The sequence below is a fragment of the Daktulosphaira vitifoliae genome, unplaced genomic scaffold (assembly GCF_025091365.1).
Source record: "Daktulosphaira vitifoliae isolate Bord-2020 unplaced genomic scaffold, ASM2509136v1 Scaffold_3, whole genome shotgun sequence".
NCBI classification, from domain to species: Eukaryota; Metazoa; Arthropoda; class Insecta; order Hemiptera; family Phylloxeridae; genus Daktulosphaira; species Daktulosphaira vitifoliae.
Window position 1 is genome coordinate 16350119 of NW_026099574.1, and position 23658 is coordinate 16373776.

The 23658-nt window shown below is 29.5% G+C and overlaps 2 protein-coding genes across 2 annotated transcripts in view; both read left to right on the forward strand.

The window, feature by feature from the left end:
* Positions 1–424, forward strand: part of LOC126900336 (uncharacterized) — a 12158-nt gene extending 11734 nt beyond the window's left edge. The window contains exon 4 of the mRNA XM_050675987.1: positions 301–424. Within this exon, the coding sequence (XP_050531944.1) occupies positions 301–344 (44 nt within the window). The 3' untranslated portion in view covers positions 345–424. The remainder of the gene's footprint in view (positions 1–300) is intronic.
* The window catches only part of LOC126900335 (uncharacterized), a 108490-nt gene that overhangs the window by 55367 nt on the left and 29465 nt on the right, over positions 1–23658 (forward strand). The gene's annotated exons all lie outside the window — the stretch shown is intronic.

Below are 23658 nucleotides of genomic sequence, written 5' to 3' on the forward strand. Positions count from 1 at the left end.
AAAAAAAAAAAAAAAAAAAAAAAAAAAAAAAAAAAACACATCATAGTAAAATTAATACCTTCTCCGCTTCGCATCGAAGCTAAAAATCACATCATAGTACAATTAATACTTTCTCAGTTTTGCATTGAAGATAGAACATAAAAATAGCGGATATATCTGCTAATAACGATTATCGAATAAAATTTATCTGATAAACAGTTATTTTAATAATTTTTAAGTTGAATTATTACTTGTATTAAATAAAATAGTGATATTTAGTTACTATTAATGAATTAATGATATTTTTGTTTTTTTTTTTAGAATTCAGAACAATATTCGTGTCTATTTTCAAATCTAATAACTAAAAATCTAAAGAAAAAAAAACATTTTTTTTGTTGTTTTTAATGTGTTTAATTAATAATAAATTGATTTTGTTTGTGAGATACTAGGAGACTATATTATTGTATAAATGTTATTCTGAATGGAGTCAAGAGAGGCTATAAACTCCCATAAATGGTTGTACTACTACTTTAATTTAACAACTTTTGAATAATTATGTTATTTATAATAAAGAGACAATAAGTTTCTATAGTTTCCATCAAACTGTTAACCTATATTATTCAAAGTGTTCAATAAGTAAACAACAGATCAATTTTAATGATCAAACATATTTTTTTACTTTTTGAACATCTATATAAAATGGTGTAAAATTATGTAAAACTGACTTATGTAGAACTCTATTATACATTGAAAAAATAAAAATATGAATTTCTATACATATCAACTGAAAGAAAATAACTGTGACTTTCAGTTTCAAATTAAGTTCTAATAGATTTGCAAAAAGGCCCTTGAAATAGTTTTAAGCTTTATATCGCAACTGTATTAACAGATCGTCATTAATAATACCATTATTCAGACCGGCCAAAAGGATTTTGTTAATTATATGTTTGTCGGTTAAACAAGACCGAAAGATGTCCGGGCACGACTATTGTAAACCAGAACATTGTCAGTCTTTTGAATACCATAATCTATGTATTTAATGTAACCGCACTCTATTTAATAAACTAGTTTAATATCATATCAAGTGCTCATGGTATATAATGGTATTCATTGTTACACTCAACAGTTGCAATTAAAAGGATTTTGCTAGTTTAAATACCTTTATAAATAACCCTAAGTTTAATTTTCAATTAGCATTAAAATACGTTTAAAAGTAATATTTATTCCAACATTTCAAAATAGATTCTCTAAAAAGTTATTTTTTTAACTGAACCTTTTAATCGTTCAGATTTTTTATTAGACCCCTCCATCAAACCAATGATGCGGTCGCATTGACTTCCAGCTTTACCGCTGGATGGCGACTGCACACAGCTACCTCTCCTTGTACGACCGATGGCGATGCCGAGTGACCGTGGGTGACGCGAACCGGCCGGCGATGCACCAAGTATATTGTTATTTTAACTCTAGTGCGAGAACTACCGTGACACTGTTTTTGACATTTTACTTATGTATAGTGATTTAAAATATATGGTGATTAATATTTAGCCGCCTGGTTATTATTTATTTAATATAAAATAAACCTTAATCACATCACCAATTAAAAAGATACCATAACACAAGGAATAAATAATAACGGATATATAAAGATTTAGTTTTTAAAATATTTATACTATTGATAATAATTATTTAATTATAATAAATTTATATATAATCTAATAATTATAATTATTTGATTATTTAAAATATTTTAAAGTGTCCATCACAAAGAAGATTATATTTTATCAGGATATTTAAGAAAATATAATTAAGTCTAAATTGTGTTCTAATTAGAAGAGGGTACCCAGAAAACTATTATGATAAAAAAAACTTTAAAGAAATTCAATTCCAAAAACTTAGTATTCTTAAATACAAATTTTGAATTCATTTTCTTTTTTTTAGTTAAAATATTTTTTGCTTCAAATACAAAACAATATGTAACTACTATATATAATATTGTATCCACATCTATCAAATACGCTGTCAATGATTTTTATAATAACTTGGTGACACCACCACTGGATTTGCATGAGAAATAGTGATGAGAATTATGATTACTTCGTATAAAACTTTTAAAACTGTTTGTTTATTCATAGACTGTATGGCCAAACAAATATCAATTACAAAGTTTCTTAGCCAACATTTTCCCTAAAGACAATTAAAATCATTAATGTCTAATGTTTTTAAAGTATATATTGTCGAATTAGGTATGATATGATAATAGGTACCAACTATAAAATTAAATAATTTTACTTTGTTATTTATTAACTTCATGACTCTATTTGTGTGGTCAACTACCTGTCTATAGTATTCCAAATCTTTTGGTAGCATGTAACTGTATAAATTATTTCTTAAAATATTATTTTGGGTTTCATTTGATTTTAACAATGGATTTTTACAATTACAATCAATTTTTATATTTGTTTTACATCTTTTTGATTAGATTGTTTTGAAATTAAATTTGTATAACTTTTTATATTTATCTGTCCATTACCATCAGTCATACTCAATGACTGACTGAAAAATCTTCCAATGTTTCTATTTCTTCAGGCACCATAAAAGCGTCGTCATCTTCTTCATACATAACTGATACATTTATTACATTAGATTTATTATTTTATGGACAGTTAATTAATGATTAATTACAAATTTAACAAAATTGATTGTATTATTACATTTTGTCGTATCAATATATCAATTTTGGTTTACTGAATTACTTTAAGATAGTACCAATTATATTATTATTAAAGATAAGTATATTTGAGTTATATTATTATATTATTCAACAACTGACATAATTTGTGTCGTATAAATGCAGCAGACAATTTGTGAACACGTTAAATATATTTTACCTGTTTATTATTATATATTAAATAATACGTTTTAATCACAAATGCACAATACTTTTAGCGTCTTTTAAAGTATTACGAACTAATATTTATCTTATTGGTAATTATTCTCACGAAATAACTGGTAGTAAATTACCATCAAATTTACAACTATTTAATCTGAACACTGATTTTTTGAAAATTGATCCATCATTTTGGAGTGCGAACAACAGTTACATAAATGCTTTAAATACTATAAGTAAATTACGAGTCATTAATGATACAGCCTAGCGTGGCATTAAATTAATCTAAGACTACATTAATATATTAACTACAAATGAAGAACAGAAACAATACGTTTTACAAATAGTAAGTAATTATCGGAAAAAATTTCCTAATTGTAAAAAAAGTACATTATCAAAAAATATATTATAATAATATAATTTAATTATTGTTAAAATATTTTTTTTAAAGTTATTATTATTTAAAAAAAAATTAATTAAAAATTGTTAATAACAATTAAATTAAACTGTTAGGTTTGTAATTAATCATTAATTAACTGTCCATAAAATAATAAATCTAATATAATTATCGTACTTGGCATAAAAAATTAAACTTCTAGAATCTTTTTTTAAACGAATATGCGTTTTCCAAAAAATAAAATGAAAATAAATAATTAAAAATCATCAAAATCAGTTATAACGTATTTTAAGACTTTTACATGTTTTTTACTGTATGTAGTGTTTTTGTGGGCTATTTATTGAGAAAACAACATTGAAGTTATTATTTTTGAATTTCTTGTAAAATTTCCTTTACTTGAGTTTTACNAAAGTTATTATTTTTGAATTTCCTGTAAAATTTCCTTTAGTTAGTTTTACTTTTATTATTCTAAGTTAAGAGCAAAAAAAGTTATGAGACATAGATCAGTTATTTCTATTAAATTTGACTCTATGACTCAACTTAATAGGCCCGGGGGCACGGTTTAACCTTAAAGGATTGGTCCCAAATTTTGCACAGCTCATTTTTTTGACCATTAAAAAAAAATTAAGGGGTGGCGTAAAAAAAAAAGAGACATTCGATTTTTAAGGGCCACCCTAATATACACATATATATATACAATTCATAGTGTGTGGCGTTCTACCATATACTGGATACGCGAAAAGGGTCAAAGTATTTTAGCACTTTTGATTTAAACTAAGGTTTTTTTCAAATTCCGGTTAGGCAACAAGACAAGGGGTAGCGTAAAAAAAAAAAAGACATTCGATTTTTGAGGGCCACCCTAGTGTATATACTAATTATAGACGTATAGTAAGATGTATCATGGTACTAGTCACAGTGATGAGATCGGTAAATCTGTGTATACGTCCGTGTATATATATTTATAAACTTCAAATACACCTTCGAACAAAAGGTATAGTTCTATATCACGCCAGTACAATACGAGCAAATATTCACATTAAAATCACAAAACCACAAGCAAAACAATAAATGAGTGTCAAAAGAAAGAAAAGAAAGAGAAACGCAACAACCAGTCAAGGTTAACGTCGGAAACGGAAAGAACGCAATATCCGTAATCCATACTCTGCGGCGGTCTTATCTTTGTGTCAAGGGCGGGGAGACAACCAATGACAACCGATTGTCTTATTAATAGCTGGACGGCTGATATCGAGAGAGACACAGGTGAGCGCAAGCCTAGAGCGTAGGGCGGTGTCGTGTCAATTCCCCCTCACCAAGCCGTCAGTCTATTTATGACCCAGCCAGTTTTGTAAACAAATTGTAGCATCGTACATAGTAGTTATAAGTAATAAACAATCGTACCACCATGTTCCTTGTGTATGTGGATGGTCATTGATACTGCGTTTAAGTCTTACCGTATTAGACTGAAACAGTCAGTCTCGTTGGCAAGGGAGAGTGGACTATTCAGTCCGGTCATCCGTAACCTACGGATGACTTAAGGACCGAGGAGGAAAAGGAAGGAAACGTCTCGCCCGATTACTCGTGGCGGGGGGTTTTAGGAGGGGAATTGGGAAGAGGAGGAGGACCGGGTGTTAATAATGCACGCGTTCTTGGGTCGCCGGTTATATCTAACTGCGTCAGATCTGGTTTGCGGATCGTGTGTCTTGTACCTGATTTCTAGCAAGCGGTTGTACGTTTTTTAGTGCCTAAGTGTATTGTTCCTGCTGAGTAGTCCCAGGCGACTTTCTGATCAATCAGAAAATCATGGTCCAGTAATACATCGCAATACAGGTCGTCTAAAATAACCGCTGAAAAACGCACTTCTAATTCCGCGATTTTGGCGGTAAACGTGGCGGTACCGTTCGTCATGGTGGTGTGTCCGTCCGCTAGTCTAACCGCATCAGTGTTTCCTTTATAATATGTTCAATATTTATAAGCAATTACCGGTTTTACATACGATTTATGTGCCTGTGAGTCGAGTAAAGCCAGTTTCGAATTCTAACTCGACTGCTGGAGTAGCAATTCTACGCGGGCATTTTCGTTGCCCATTAGTCGGGTGGTTTACGGTTCGAACGGGGAGCAGCTGGTTCTTAACCACGACGTCAGTTTGCCCACTGAAAGCGTTAATTGCCATTAGTGAACTTGCCGGATCGACTGACACCCTCTCCCCCACTGTGCCCGAAAAAATTTCGAACACCTGACCCGCGCTTTGGTCGTTCGTGTCGGCAGTGTGTTCGAACTCCAATACCCTGATTACATCCGAATTTACCGCGGCGTACCCTCCATTCCGATAAGAGAGGTGCGTTACCGAAAAAGACGCTGGGTGCATTAACCGTATCATAGCGTGGTAATCGTCCCGTAAAAGCCCCGTTAACTGTCGCACAAGTTGTTGCTCCGATAATCCACAACGTACTCGCGTGGCCAAACTTTGTTTATGAATAATAAATTCTGTTAACGTTTGTCGGGGGCCCTGTCGCGTCGTTTTTAAGCCCGTCTCGAGCGCAGTTCTGATATCAATATTATCGAACTCCTCGAGTAATTCGGACCTAAATTCCGTCCATGGCATATTGTTTAATTTAATCGCTCGCCACCAATCACCTGCCCTGTCGTTCAGAAACGGGACGACGATGTTCACCCACGCGGTTGGTTGTATACCACCCTGACAGAGTAGATCCTCCGCTCTGTCTAGAAACTCCCGTGGGTCCTCTTTGTTTCTTTCGTAATATTCAGGTAAGCAGGCGCATACGGTGCGCAGGTCGTGGTAAGGTACCAATACAGACCGCGAGCTGCGGATAGGCGACAAATCATTAAAGGACCGATGACCGTCGGTTGTGTTGGATTGCCCCTCCCGTGGTTGGCGCGTAAACGAAAAATCTGTCGGCTCGTTCTCATATGTATGAGTGCACGGATAATGTTCGTCTTGCCAACTCGTGCTACACATCCGTGGTAGCGAAGCGCGTGACGCTTGTCCGTACGACCGTCTCAGGTTGCGGGCTTCTTGCGCTTCGATGTCCGCGAGACGCTCGTGAAGTATTGTGTCGTGTCGCGTAGGGTTCGTCGTTCCTGATAGACTGAATGTAACGCGAAGCATGGTAGCTGTCTAATTCGCATTCGCGACGTAATTCAGCGCAATTCATTTGTGCTAATGATTTCTCCAACATATTGACCGTGAATATTATATTTATTTACAAACCTTAATAACCAAATGTATGCTACGTTAATAGCGGAGATAAACAATATATAAAAGTAAGGTGTTACATTAAACCGTCATTAGTTAAATACTTAGGCAAAGTTATCAAAATAAATTTCAAATAAAAATATAAGAAGAATGATGAAAAAATAAAATTATTTGAGTGTAATTAAAAGTATATTAAATTTGAAAAACAACAATAAACTATTTTCGTTTAAAATTAGAAAAATGTCAATATTATAAAAATTTTATAATATCCAGTAAAAGGTCATATTAGTATAAATGCTATTTAGTAGAGTTCATTATAAAATTAATTTTCGTATTAAATTTGGTAGTTATTTAGCCAGTAATTTTACACATTGTTTTCTGTTTAATAATATAATATCGACCAATATACAATTATTCTTAATTTTTAATATATTTTTATGTTAATTAATAATAATGTATGTCATTATTTTTTATTTATTATCATGTCTTTTTACTATTTCTTTCAACCCTTTTTATAATCACTTTTCTTCTTTCGTTTTAACTATAAGATCACTTATTATCTAAGTACAATCCCAAAATAAATTATTTATATTACACTAGATTCTTAGCCATCTCGGTATCCTTATGATTGAAACAGCCAATCATTTATCTAACTTTATTTACCATTTACTAATCCCTTATTTACAATTAAAAACTACTTGTTGATATCACTAAACCTTATCATCATGCTTTCATAACCTCAGTTTAACTTAGAATTTTATTTTCAGTTTCTCCAGACTAAGAATTAGGCACAACTTTCTTCTCTCTCGTTTATTTAGTCTTTCCTAAATTCCGTCTCCTTTTCTTCTTTACATAATTTTGGCACTCTTTGCGATTTTTCCAACCTACATTTTGATAGTCCTACTCTTACTACCAAAAATACTGCTCTTCAAATTCTTTCTTTACTCGTTATTTTTCTCCTGAAAATTTACTCAATTCTTGACTGATTTCAGAGTAATATAATTCTAGCTGTTATTAAAATCTTTATAAATATTTTATAAATATAACTGCCGAACAGAATTTGTTTTTAATTAAAGGATAAAAACAAAAATTACAATTAAGTATCTAATGAAATTATTTCGTACATTTTTAAAGTTTTTATTTTTGTCATTAAAAAAAAATAATAAATGATTTACTATAAACAGAAGTGCGGGGCAAGTCGACACATGGGGCAAGATGATCTTCTTGGATTTAAATAAATATAGTAATGTTTGCGAAATACGGAAATATTTCTAAATATATTAATTGAAAAATGAAAAATTTATCGAAAATAATCTAAATGACACATATGTGTTTATTTTAAATTACACTAACATATACCCGATTATAAAAATGATATATTGTTGTTTTATGATGTAAGGTATAAAATTAAGCATGAATAAAAAAATAAAAATTTTTTATTGCAATATCTATAGAAAAACAACACGAGTAATAAAAAATTTTAAGTCTTATTAAAATTAGGGAAGAACAAATAAGGGGATTTTCGAATAAAAATGAAACGTACAAATTGGTTTTTTGGTTATTCGTATATGAAATATCTATACAAGATATAATTTGTTATAATTAGTTGAACTAACTCAGTGACTAAAAAAAATAAATCTAATAAATATCGTATACGAGACCGTAAAAAAAATCGCGAAATAGCCCTGGTGGTGTATCAACGTTATTACCGGGTCCTGTGTCGGATGCAGAACGTACACGACAATATCGTATACGGAAACGTGAAGGAAAAATACTGAAAAATAACATAAATGCTATACTAACATTATCACCTGGTTCTATAATGAATGATAAACATGTACGACAATATCGTATACGGAACAGACATTTTAAAGCTTTGTGTAATCAACTTGATGACGTTGACAATGATTTGGATGTTTATGATGAAATTGTGGATGTAGAGAATTTGGATGAGGATCACATACATGCAAACAATGATAACAGTTGTAGTGAAAATGAATTCATCTCTGATAATGATGAAAGTGTCTATGATGATAATTTGATTATGCCATAATGTAATTTTAGTAAATTTTATATTGAAACCTTAGGTAATTTCCTTTCATTTGATATCATTTTTTTTTGAAAATCTAACACTTATTCTGCTCACAGGGGGGATTTAAAATAGTAACTTTTTTACAAAAATAACTTTTTCAACTTAATTTTTGAAAATGTTCCAGAAATACTGCGTCCTTTAAACATATATAAAATTAAAGCTTATTTTATGTACTACTAAATGAAAAAAAAAAATTTGTCCCGACGACCTATCTTCTATGCGCAAAAGGCTACCGTATTCAAAAATATGCTATTTTTGTATTAAAATTCTGGGTTTTGTATTTTATTTTATTTTAAAATATCTTATTAGGGGAATAAACTGACTTTCATGAATATTATATAATATCATTGACATAGAATAAAGTTCATAAGACATATGAAATTATACTTATTAAAATTTTTTTACTTTTTTAAAGTCGAAAAAGTAATTTTTAAATTTGAGTTAGCTTAAATAGCCAATTTTATCGTGCAACAAAAAGCAACGAACAGTTGCCGAATGGGTAACATCTTGATCTTTCACGTCTAGGGTACGAGGTTCAAATCCGCCGTCTGTAACTTCTAAAATTTTGCATTTCTTTTTTGAGTTAAAATAGAATTTTCAAATCATTTGATATTTATCTCATTTAGATTTAACAATTTCAATAAATATAAAGGATCTTATCACTATAGTCTCCCCTCCTGAGAAGAAATTGATATTCATATTAATATTATTTTACTATGTGGTTCTTTTGTGGCTACGATTTATTTTGCCAACCCTCACTAGACCTACTTTTTTCAACGATACGTCAAATGATTCATTTAAGNTTAATACGTAATATAATTTGAAAACATCGTGAAAAGTTTATTTAGAAAAGTATATTTTTTTTTCTGATGAAAGTTCCTTTTGTTTAGTGTATTTATTCATAAGTACCAAAATTTTTTTATTAAAAAGTATTGCATCAATTCCTTTAAATTTGTATACGCATTAAAAGTATATGAATATACAACACCTTTCTATTTTTATAATACCTCCGTAAAAATTACAATATTATATTATTGAATAGCACTTTCATACTCAATTTAATTACTGTAATTATTATGTATTCATATATTATAATTATAAATCGGGGTAAAATTAAGGGAATAAGTGTTATTGTTGTTTTTGAAATAATCTACCAATTTCTTTTTTTTCTATTTAACAATATCTATTTCAAACTTGCAAGTTAAATTAAAAGTTATGGTAATAAATTCATTTTTTTTTTTTATTAAAACTTTCACATTAAAGGACAAGAAAAAGTAGGTTCAAAATGATTACTTTTAACATATTAAAAATCGATAATAATTTGAAAATAATTAATTATAAAAATTATATAATATATAATTAAAAGAATTACTAATCTGGATATAATTAAGGAAATAGGAGTTGATGTTGGGTTGGGTTGGTTACATTTTTAACTTTATAATGCTATAACTTATTGAAAAGTGTATGAATCAACACAATTTTTTTATGAGAAATAATATTTTTTAATAATCCCTTTTTCATTCGACATACTTAATCTTAATCAGGGTATTAATAAGGAACTAGCAGATCATGCAGCTTTTGTAATTATCCACCAATTTCTTAGAATTAAACACTATCTACAGATTTGCATCGAAGCGTTTCTTATGATAGTGATTTTAATCACTGTCAAATTAAATCTATACTGGACCCAACTATGCAACGTCCCCACTATGCCGCGACTCCACTGTGCTGGGTTTTTTTTTTATAAATATTACAAAATAATATATCATTTTCTTTGATATGTATAAGAGTATAACGTCTATTGAGTAAATTGTTGATAAATTTATTTTTAATCGGTGTATTTTACGTAAAACTTCGATTTTTTTCTGACATTTTGAAAAAAAATGATAAAAATTCAGTGGTAAATTCGTAGATAGCAAACGAGAAAAAAGTCAGATAAAAAATTGTTTAAGATAAAAGTTATGGGTAATTTAACATTGTTTAATTTTATGTAAAAAAAATTAAAATCGGTTGAATGCAATTAAAGATATTTAGAATATAATGAAAACACTTTGTCGCGGCACACGAAAAACGCTAATTTCACAATAACTCAAAAACTGTTCTACTTTTTGTATTTTGGACTTTATTTTCAAACTCAGTGGACGATTTTACATAAAAAATGACTATCATAAGTCATAGGTCAATTTTGTTGTAAACTAGTGTTATCAACATACTTGTCTCTATTGATACCATGATAAAAAGCCTTCCTCGAAATTTAGATGATTGTATCAACGTTCATATAAAACGAAATATGACACACAAATCAAGCTATTTGATTGGCATTGTTGAGAAACGTAAAATAAAAACTAGGCTACAGTTTTTAATTCAATCTTGGTTGTATCAAGCGTATGATATAACAATTGACCAATCATTTTTCGTTACAGATGAAATAATTTTTGAATATTCTCAAGATTATCTGAGTAAAAATATTCTTATAGAGGAAAGCTTGACTGCGCAACAACAAACGCTTTTGTGGAATGATGAACAATATTTACGTATTGCACCAGGAGAAAAATCATTGCCTCAGAGTTTAATGTTCGACGAACATGCTGAAGAGCTCTCCTTTCCGGCAATTTATCTGGGCCAATTTTGCAATTTTTGTGACGGTGTTGATGCTACAACATTTACGATAGCCTCCTGTGAATTAAGATGATTCGATCGACGTGGTGTTACACCTCAGAATTTGTCATACATGACAATGAAAATTATGCGACTGCGTGTTCGTGATTTACTCACTGTTGCATTTAAACACATTGATAAAGATACAAAGATCACTAGAAAACAAATCGAAAGTGAAAAGTACATCAATGGTTACTTAAAATCCAATCTTGCTTTTTTGAAATCAATTCCGAATTCGGCTTAGTACTGAATGCATCGAAAAAAAAATCTCTTAGCAATGATCAGGCAACTTGGCAAACCAACGTTATTTCTTACTGTCAACGCGAATGAAATTGACTGGAATAGTTTTCTTTAGACTATCTATAAATTGAAAAATAATGATACATTGATATCTGAAGAACTTGTTTTAAAGTTGCACTACCTAGAAAAAACAAAACTTATCTATGAAGAGTCTGTGACTGTGCTGTTTAATTCAACAATTTAGCTAACGTTATAATAAATATTTTGATGTCACGGAATAACAGCCCATTTGGTCAAAACTGAATTGTTAATCAAAATCAGCGAACTTCTGCAGCAAATCACAGGCAATTTCAAGGAAAATTTTGAAATTATTTTCATTGGTTACTTGCGTCACCGTTCGAGCGACTTCAATCTATCTGCCACCAAAAAGAAATATTTTTGGGCCAATTTTATGGAGGGGCCTTCAATTTTATGAGCTAGACCAAGTCATGAGACACGCTAATGTACCATTCGCATCTATCCTGACTAAAATTGGTAATGGTGATAGGCTTCATGATCATAAACTGACTCTAATACAATCACGATTTTTTCCTAAAGCTGAAGTTGATGTATTTTGTCCAAGTGGAATTCGCATATTTAACACGAACTACTCAGTTAATGAGTACAACCTACAGATTTTAAACGCTGCCAAAGAAAATGTTGTTTCAACAGCAAGAGATATTTACATTTTTTGTTCATCAACAATTCAGGAAGCTTTCTTGCGGCAAAAAGTCCATAATATATCACTTATCGATACAGGTGGGTTATCATAAGAAACAATATTTGTCAAAAATATCCATTATATGATAACAACCAATATTGACGTATCTGACGGTTTGGCAAATTGTGTGGTGGGAAAACTAGTCCATCTTGAACGAAATGAAGCTGAAGAAGTGACTGTTGTGTGGCTCGATTTTTCTCATTGTCCGAATATGGAGAATAAAATTAGGAGAAAAGTTACTGGTTATATGACCGCAAATAATATTAGTCGAACAGCAGTTCCAATCTCTAGGAGATCATCTACAATTAATTTGAATCAAACCAAAACCATCAGTGTTAAGCGTTCTCACTTGCTTGTAATCTGTGTTTGTGCAACGACTATTCATAAATTGCAAGGAAACACGTATGCTGAAGTGGTGTATGAATACGACAAAAGACACGCGCAATCGTTGTTAAACGTAGCTTTGTCACGAGTTACTGATCTTCACGGATTGTTCATTATTACTAAAAATGATGAAGATTTGACGTTTTATCATGGAAGGGAAACATCTGATTCCACAAGGTGCCTTCGTGATGAATTTACAAGACTTTCCACTCGCTCTTTAGTCACAATTGACAGACAAATCAACGATTTTATTAAGAATCAATCGGGAATGTCAATTTATAGTCTAAATTGTTAAGGTCTCCAAGCTGATTCATTAGACATTCTTGATACAGTCATGAAAAAAACATGAGACTATTATAAAAAAAAACCTATTACAGTCCAGATTAAACACAATATAGACTATTACAATTTGAAATTTTACAGTGGTTAAAATTACTATTATAAAATGCTTTGATGAGATTAAGCTGAAAGAAAGTTTGATTGTTTTAACCTTATAATATAATAATAACATTAGAAAACATTTGAATTGCAATTTATTATAAATCATTAAGTACCTAGGATATACTTTTTCAAGATAAGGGTGATCCCTGAAGCTTCCTTTTATATGCTTATAGGTTTGGATACTAATGCATACAAAAGCCTTCTCTAAAAATATTTATATTTAATAACAATTATATCTTATTTTATATTTTTGGATGGCTATTTAAAAAAGGAAAGATACAAAATCCTCTTTAATCAGTGGCGTCATTTCAGTTTTAATGAGGGTGTGCGAGATTTCAAGTAGGCCATTTTGAAATTTCATTAGGTCATATAAAAATAGATATCCCTACTTAAGTAAATTATTCTTCTCTTAATTTTTAATTCAATATAAAATATTAATATTACTTTTTTTTCAAAAGTTTATACGCTAGTCTATATTTTGTTTTACCATCAATTTAAGAAATTAACTAAAATCAATTTCTGAAAAAGTATAAAGTATCAAAATAAAAATTTTAATTTTTAAAATTAAATTGAATTATTTTAATTGGAGGTTTAACAAAATGTTCATCTATAAAAGTAAGATTTACATAATACCGTCATTAGTTAGGTACTCAGGCAAAGTTGGCAAAATAAATTACAAATAAAAATATAAAAAGAATGTGAAATAAATAAAATTATTTCAGTATGATTAAAAGTATATTAAATCCAAAAAACAATAGTAAAGTGTGTGATGTAAAAAATTGACCTATCATTATTAGTATTGTTTAACAAAATAAGTTAATTAAATTAGTTATTGGTGAACATCATATAATTAAGTGTCACTGCTCAACAATTGGTAATGTGGTGTTATTGTCTAGGTAGTATTAATTTCGTCGTGAATCAAAACTATCTTTGAGAATTAAAATTCAATAATAACTAAATTAAATCGTCCTAAATAATTCAGTCGTACATTCCGTTTTTGTATTTTTCTTGTACAATCGTTCATAACAAATTATCATTGTGATAACAAAAAGCCTAGCTGACCACTACAGTATTGTCAATAATTCAACCGGTCCCAGGTGTCTGTCAATTACGCATGCACTGATGTCGGCGTAGTTTCCCCTTCCGTTCCATGTGTGTCGTCGCCGTCAATTGGTCTGGCCGTTTTGTTCAAAGTGTGATTTGGCTTGTCATCCAATCTGTCTCCAGACATCTACTTATTTTTTCTTTCGTATACTGAACATTTCATGGCTGCTTAACTTTTACTTTTGGCCCTGGCGAACGAGCCCTGGGTGAAGATTCATTTGATGGCTACGGCCTGGACATCATCTTGATAATATAATTTGGTAACTTTGTACGGCATTCCCGTCTTTCTTTATTTTCGTCCATTTCATTGTTCCTCTATTCGTGCATTATCACGAGGTTTCTTTGAAAATAACTTAAATGACATTAATTATTTTAATATGATTATTCTATCTGATCTCTTGGCACTTTTGCTCATTGACTATTGGTGGTAAATTATTGTAAAATATCATTTTCTTCCGTCCGGTAATTATTTTTGTCATGTTGAGTGTAATAAAACCTCACATGTGTTGCACTAATCTAGACGTGCTTAGCAGTCTCAAGGCTCGGTATAAAAGGCCTAGATCCATATTGACCGATGTCAAGTTATTCGTTTGAGCATTATTACAATGATAACCATTTTATTTTATTCAATATTGAAAAATACGCTCCTGGCCCTTGGTCAAATCGAACATAGTGAATACAGCAGTGTCAGAGATTATTTTCTCCCTCGTTTTCTATTTATTTTATTTGTCCTTTAGATCATTTAATAATTTGTAATAATTTTAAATATGACTTGAAATATGTTATATAAAAGAATTTGTAATTTTATTTTATTTTGAACATTTGTAATTCGTAACTGACATTATTTTATTGCACTTCGGGCATCATTATTTTATTTAAACTTAAATTTGTTATTAGTTATTTTCATTATGTAAAATAGAACATCACCGCGCATACTACTCGTCTACCAGTTTTTAATTCCTTTTCCCCTAGAGTTAAGGAAAAAACTTAGTAAATTAGAACAACAGGTGTGTTAGTTGCATTTAAAATTCCACTATGCTCCGGTCTGGTAGAGCCTCGGCTAGTGGTGGATCCAACTTCGTTTGGGTTTATGTGCTTCATTGATGAAAGTCTTACGGTTAGAAGCCGGTGAACGTCACAAGTGTTTTCTTTGAAAACAAGAAAAATATCAATATTATAAAAATTTAATATAATATCTGGCAAAAGATCATATTCGCATAAATGCTATTTAGTAGAGTTGATTATAAAATTAATTTTTATATTACATTTTGTAGTTATTTAACCAGTAATTTTACAAATTTATTTCTGTTTAATAAAATAATAACGACCAACATACAATTATTCTTAATTTTTAATATATTTTAGTATTTTAATAATTAACAGTAATATATTTTTATGAAAATATGTTAATAATTAATAACATTATTTATTGTAAATATTTTTCATTGATTGTTGAGCTATATTATTACCATGTATTGAAAGCTTTAAACAAAATAAAAGATAAAGAAAAAAGTAATATTCATATGTCATTATTTTTGACTCATTAACATGTCTTCATGCTATTGGTTTCAACCTATTTTATGATAACCTTTCTTCTTTCGTTTTAACTATAAGATCACTTATTTTCTAAGTACAATCCCAGAATAAATGATTTTTTTACATTGAATTCTTAGCCATCTCGGTATCTTTTGGATTGAAACAGCCAACCGTCTATATAAATCTATTTCCCAATTATAAATACCTTGTTTAACTCCTAAAGCTTGGCGGTATCGGCAGTAAAATTAAAGACTACTTGTAAATATCACTTAACGTTATCATCATGATTTCACAACCTCAACCTAACTAGAATTTCTATTTTCAGTTTCTCCAGACTAAGAATTAGGCACAACTTTCTTCTCTCTCGTTTATTTCGTCTTTCCTAAATTCCGTCTCTTCTACTTTTTTACATAATTTTAGAGCTCTTAGCAATTTTTCCCACCTTCATTTTGATAATCCAACTCTTTCTAACAAAAATACTACACACAAAAATTCCTTAAATACTCGTTATCCTTCTCCTGAAAATTTATTCAATTCCTGAGTAAATTCAGAGTAATGAAAAAAATTCTAGATGTCCCTTCTTCCTTAAGAAATATAAGAAAAGGCTTCCTTATTTAAATCTTATTATTTTTTTATAAATCTAACTATCGAACAGAATTTGTTTTTAATTAAAAGATAAAAACAAAAATGACAATTAAGTATTTAATGAGATTTTTTCGTACATTATTAAAATTTTTATTTTTGTCATTAAAAAAAAAACAATAAATGATTTACTATAAAGAGAAGAGCAGAACAAGTTGACGAATGGTCTGTTGTATTAAAAAGAACAAAGTATAATTGCAAAATATTTTTAAATATATTAACTAAAAAATTAAAAATTTATCGAAAATAATCTAAATGAACACATATGATTATGTAAAATCACACTTACACCTGTTTTGCAAAAATGATGAAATATTGTTGTTTTACACCGTAAGGTTTAAAATTAAGCATGAATAAAAAAGTTTAATTTTTTATTGCAATATCTAAAGAAAAACATCACGAATAATAAATTTGCAATTTTAATTCTTATTCAAATTAAGAAAGTACAAACAAGGGGGATTTTTAAATAAAAATGAAATGGTAAAGTTGGTTTTTTGGTTATTTGTATATGAAATTTCCATATATGAAATAATTTGTTATAATTAGTTGAACTCAGTTACTGAAAAAAATTTATTTAATGATTTTCCAGGATCATAACTTAGAAAGTCATCAGACAGTAGTCTTTCTCTTTTAAATATCATTATACCCCAATTCTTTTTTAGCTTCGATGCGAAGCTGAGATAGTATTGGTTTTACTATGTGTTTTTTTTTTTTTGTGTCTGTTACCACTTTTTCTCAGCTCTCACCGAATGGATTTCTTTCAATGATACGTCAAAAGATCACAAATCGTATCTAGTTGAAGATATTACTCTTAAAAATTGAAAAAGACATTTCTCTCATTCCCCGTAAATGGTGGAAACCTCCAAAAAAATTACAAATTTAAAAATCGCTAATTTTCGAAATTTTTTCAATTTTTTTTACTTTAAACTGCTGTAACTTTTTTAAAAATGAACACATCAATATAATTTTTTTTTATATATAAATGCTTGATGTGTTTACCTATTATTTAGTATATTTTTTTTGTAAATCTGACAATTAACCTGCCTACAGGGAGGGATTTAAAATGACAATTTTTTCACAAAAAATTAACTTTTTCAACTTAACTTTTGAAAATGTTCCGGAAGGTCTGACACTTTTATATATATCTTAAACTAAAGCTAATATAATGTAATTTATTATGAAAAAATATAGTTTAAAAAAACTAAAAAAACACGCTTTTAAAGTACATCGAACTAAAAAGTTAAAAATAATTTTTAAAATAATTTTAAAACAATAATGAACGAAAAATACTATTATTATTGTGATTAAAGCGTCGGGCGCTCAATATACAAAAAATATGACACAAAGCACTCACGCTTTCATCACAATAATAATAGTATTTTTCGTTCATTATTGTTTTAAGCTTATTTTAAAAATTATTTTTAACTTTATAGTTCGATGTACTTTAAAAGCGTGTTTTTTTAGTTTTTTTAAACTATATTTATTTTCCACTTTTTAGTTACATGTTATGATAGTAGTTACTACCAATATCATGGTTGTAACGGATAAAGGGGAATCAGGGTTCGATTCCGTAAAGGGAGTCTGAGAAACGGCTACCACATCCAAAGAAAGCAGCAGGCGCGCAACGTGGAGGTTGTGACGAAAAATGACGATACGGGGATCACCTTTGTAATCGGAATAAATACCCTATATATCTCGTAATGAGAATAAAGCTTATTAATATATAAGTTTTAATAGTAATTAGAATATATATATATATACACGTAAAGCGACTTAAGTACGTAAACGTATCATGCACGAGGTATAGCCGTGTTTTGTGGGCGGGGGGAACGTTATACACGAGGCATATACGGCGGCAGCGGCGTCCGCTGCAGGGATATATAAATGAATATTAACATATACGTATATATATATATTAATATTAGCGACGATGGTAAGAATATATAATCTTCATATATCGCGGCACTTTCGCTGGCGTCGACGACGCGATGTCCGGCGTACTCCTCGGTCGGCAAAAGGTTAGCAGCATAGATGACGACGGTGCGCGAGTGCAGATCGGTTTGTTGACGTTGTCACTTTGACAACGAGAAAAAGACTACGTAAAACGCGCGGTGTTGGTCAGACAAATACTCATAAAATAGGGCGACGGCTGATAAAGGTGGCCTGAGTCGTGGGGCATCGTGTATAACGAAACGACGCGGGGCCGCGTCAATCACAATAAAAATTTGTTATACATATATATAATTGATGACACGCGCGCGTCTACGGATCGGAAAATATTGTTGTCTACGAGTGGTGAGCGGGGTGGGGCGAATGCGTTACGACAGTCTAGTCTCAAGGTCATACACGACATAATAGCACGTGCCGCGTGGAGTTACAAACTTACAAACAACAAACAACAAACATACAAGTGAAACTAATATAAGCGTGTTAAAAAAATTATTTGCCCTCTGGACTTGTCTTCGTAGTGAAAATGGCTACCGTATGCTATTTTAACACGCTTATATTAGTTTCACCTGTATGTATGTATGTATGTATGTAACTCTCCAAACGCCACGCGTTATCGCATATTCCGTCGTCTAGACTAGACTGTCATAACGCATTCACCCCTCCCCACGCCACGCTCACTTCACGACGGCACACTATTCCTATAAAAATTTATTTTTAGTTATCGTACCCGTACACGCGTGCTTGTCATCAATATTATATATATATAAACAAATTTTTATTTTGACTGACCAATAACGCCCGCGTCTAATGCGCCTTACGTATATATATTTATATATTCCTACCACCGTTTATACCTCAGGTATAACGTTAGTCCGACCCGCCCGCCCACAAAATACGGTTATACCTAGTGCATGATACGTTTACGTACTTAAGTCGCTTTACTTGTATATATACAGAGTGTTCAGTAAGTTAGGAAACAGTTAAATTGTTACAAACAATGAGTACAATAGAAATTCGTTTCCTTATTTACTGAACACTCTGTATATATATATATATATTCTAATTACTATTAAAATTTATTTATTTACATGCTTTATTTTAATTAAGAGATATAAAGTATTCATTCCGATTACGAGGGATGATTTCCGTATCGTCATTTTTCGTCACTATCTCCACGTTCCGGGAATGAGTAATTTACGCCCCTGCTGCTTTCTTTGGATGTGGTAGCCGTTTCTAAGACTCCCTCCCCGGAATCGAACCCTGATTTCCCGTTACCCGTTACAACCATGATATTGATAGTAACTACTATCATAACATAATACTAAAAAGTAAAAAATAAATATAGTTAAAAAAAACTAAAAAAACACGCTTTTAAAGCACATCGAACTAAAAAGTTAAGAATAATTTTTTAAATAATTATGAACAAAAAATACTAGTATTATTGTGATAAAAGCGTGGGTGCTTTGTGCCATATTTTTCGTATATTGAGCGCCCGACGCTTTTATCACAATAATACTAGTATTTTTTATTCATAATTATTTTANACACAATAATACTGGTATTTTTTATTCATAATTATTTTTAACTTTTTAGTTCGATATGCTTTAAAAGCGTGTTTTTTAGTTTTTTTAAACTATATTTATTTATATGAAAATTCTCGATTTTATATTTTACATTTTTAACATTAAAATGTTATAACTTTTTGAAAAATGTATGGATCAATACAATTTTTTTATGAGAAATAATACTTTTTAATAATCCTTTTTTCATTCGACATACTTTATCTGAATCAGGATATTTAAAAGGAACTAGCAGATCATGTAGCTTTTGGAATAATCCACCAATTTTTTAAAATTAAACACTATCTAAAGATTTGCATCGAAGCGTTTTTTTTTTTTTTGATAGTGATTTTAATCACTGTTAGATATTATTATACTTGATCCAACTATGCCACGTCACCACTGTGCTGCAACCACCCTGTGCTGGGTTTTTTTTTAATTAATCTATAGACCAAATAAAAAATTCTAAAATACATCCAAAATTTCTTAAGGGGTATGAGGTGACTATCTTTTAATTGAATAATTCATATATATAAAATACATTTTTTAAGCACAACCTTAATTAAGCTAAGGTGTCAACTAATCCCACCGCCCGATCTATAGGTCTCAATATATCAAGTAGTACTTCTATCAAATTTTAAGTTTTTAAAGTGAATACTTTTTTTAAGAGTTTCAAGTAAAGCTTAAGGATGTGAACTTGTCCCCTACTTTAAATTGTTTTCTAATGGAAAACTTTAAATCATGTAGTCGTACTCGCACTATTTTCTATAATAATTATTTGGTAAAAGTTTTATTTGAGATTTTCGCAGTATTTTTTTTTTTTTTTTTTTTAAAATTTCAACTTCGAATATTTATATTAATATATATTAACATTTACATTTATATGTTTAGACAAAAATTAAAATTTGAGAAAATTATGAAACTATTTTTTTTCAATTAATAACTATTTATATTCTAAAAGTACAGTAGGAGAAATCCAGTAAAGTTAGTTGTGACATTTTTTAGATTAGTGTTAACTGATATTTGACAGTTATTAAAATCACTGTCGTAAAATGTTTCATATTTAAAAAAAAATTAACTTATTCACCAATACTACATGATTTTTGACTTTAGAAGCTAATTACTCATAGAAAATAAGCCGTCAGAACGCCTTTCTTGTTTTAATCATATTGCAGATAAAAAAAGCTGAAATTTTATTTAGTTTTGAACGATGTAGATATTCTTTTGCTTGTATAACACTTCAAAATCCGCTACTGTTACCGAAAATTTTATGGTTTTCAAGAGATTAAGTTTCCGGATAAATTTTCATTTATCATCTTAAAATACATTGTATTAGTTTTAATTTTATGTAGGTTTAAAGATAATAGGTTTATTAAAAATTGCAAAGAAAATATTTTTGATATAACTTTTAAACCTCATAGTACATTGGTTAATGATTTTCAAAAATGAAGTATTTCTTTGGTAAGGTAAATTTTTAAAGTATAGCCAATAAATATTTTACAACTATCCGCATATTTTTAAGAAAGTTATTTCAATATAGTATAACTGTTTTATTACAATTGTAATTTTTTGAGACATTTATTTGTATTACGAGAATTGAAGAGAATTTTTCAAAATTGTGTCACTGTTAGCTTCAACTAGATACGTTTTTTTATCTTTGACCTACCGTTGAGAACAATTATTTCAGTAGGAGTGAAATAATATGTCACAAAAATATATATGTACGTCAGAGTAAAACAAATAGCTTCTCTATTAAGCGTCGTAGCTAAAAAATTAGCTAAATTATCAAAATATATTAAAATATAGCAAAAGAACTTTTTACTATTATCTTATTAATTAATCGTATATATTTTTTTCTGTTTTGAGTTACATAAAAGCCATAAAAATAAGTAAAAACCTTAAAATCTGGTCTATAGTCATAAAAGTCATATTTTAATACCATATTTAATTTCACAAATAAAAAAAACAAAAAATTGACACAAACAAAATTAATTTGATCAAATGTTCTTTTGTGCTGTTACTAAAATACGTCGTTGTTAGTAAAATATAACTTATATTAATTTAAAAATCTATATTAAATTAATGGCATGTAATTCATTGTAATTTTAGAATTTATATTTAAACAATTTGTAAGAATTATAATCAAAAATTTGATAAAATATGATGAATTAAAAAAAATATTTATAATAACCGTAGCACTGTTAAAAAATGTAAATTTAATTACTGATTATTCATAATATATAAGTCATAAGTTATGAATCATAACATATATTAATAATTTACTAGAAAAATATAATTGAAAAAAATTATAAAAAAATCTTTGTTGCGAATTGGTTCAATATGTATAATAAATAAATAAATAATTGATAAATACGAATAATAAAAATAGTGGACTGTATCTTTTTATTATAATTTCCTTGTAAGCTGTCGATATGTCCGCGCGCATAAGTAAATTGAACATAACTGTATCTTATATTGGTCGGTGACCATCATTATTATTACTTAATCGCGTGATAACGAGCTCGAACAATCTTTGATTATTTAAAGTAATTTATAAAACCTTAAGATATTAATTGGAAATTCAATTATATATAGGTAGTTAAAAAAGTTATGTTTAGTTCGTGTAATTTATGAGATAATTACTAATTTACTGTCGAAAAATTTTCTATAATATTTTTTGAAAAAAAGCTAAATTATTGAGGTATACGTCAAAAAAAAAAAAAATTAATCAATTGTTTATTATTCTTTAGATTTAAGAACGTTTTTATTTATGTAACTTATGATCTGTTAGCTATTGAAAAATTAGTTGTTTATGCTATTATTCAAAAATCAATATATGGTTTGCTAATAGATTTCTTTATGTCTACAAAAAATTTCATAACTTGATACTGTTAAAATAAAAAAAAAAAACGGTAGCACAGTGGGGTCGAGGCACAGTGTGGACGAGGCATAGATGGGACAAGTATAGATGATATCTGACAGTGATTAAAATCACTATCATAAGAAACGCTTCGATGCAAATCTGTAGATAGTGTTTCCTTTAGAGAAATTGGTGAAATATTTTAAAAGCAACATGAACTCTTATTTCTTTAATTATATCCTGATTAGTAGTTCTTTGATTTTAAAATATAATATATGAATAAATACTAATTATAGTTTTTAAATTTAGTATGAAATTGTGAGGCCAGCTATGATGTATGGTTCATAGTGTTGGGCGGTTGATAAGAAAGTAGAGCAGAGAATAAGTGTAGCAGAGATGAGAATGCTTAGTTGGATGAGTGGAGTGACTAGAGAAGATAGGATAAGGAACGAGCATATAAGAGGAAGTATAGGTGTTGCGTCAATCGTGGATAAGATGACAGAAAATAGACTTAGATTGTTTAGTCATGGTATGAGGAAAGAAGAATCGAAAGCTGTAAGAACAGTTATAGAAATGAATGTTGAAGGAAGAAGAGATAGAGGAAGACCAAAAAAGAGATGGAGGGATGCTATTGAATGCGATTTGAGGACAGCTGATTTGAGCGTAGAAGATGTGGGAGATCGTGTCAAGTGGAAGCTTAGGATAAGAATGGCCGACCCCAAGTAGTTGGGATTAAGGCATGAAAAAGAAAAATAATTCCGGTGGCATTTGACATAATATGATTGTATATTCGGAATGTACAATTTAGCGTTTAGTTGGGTTTAAATAATATAGCGTCAAATCAATTACCTACTCTATCGCTTGTATATTAATATACACTACACTTTAATGATACAATAAATAAATAAACTCACACATACACACATATGCATTTATAACATTGTGTCTAACGTAA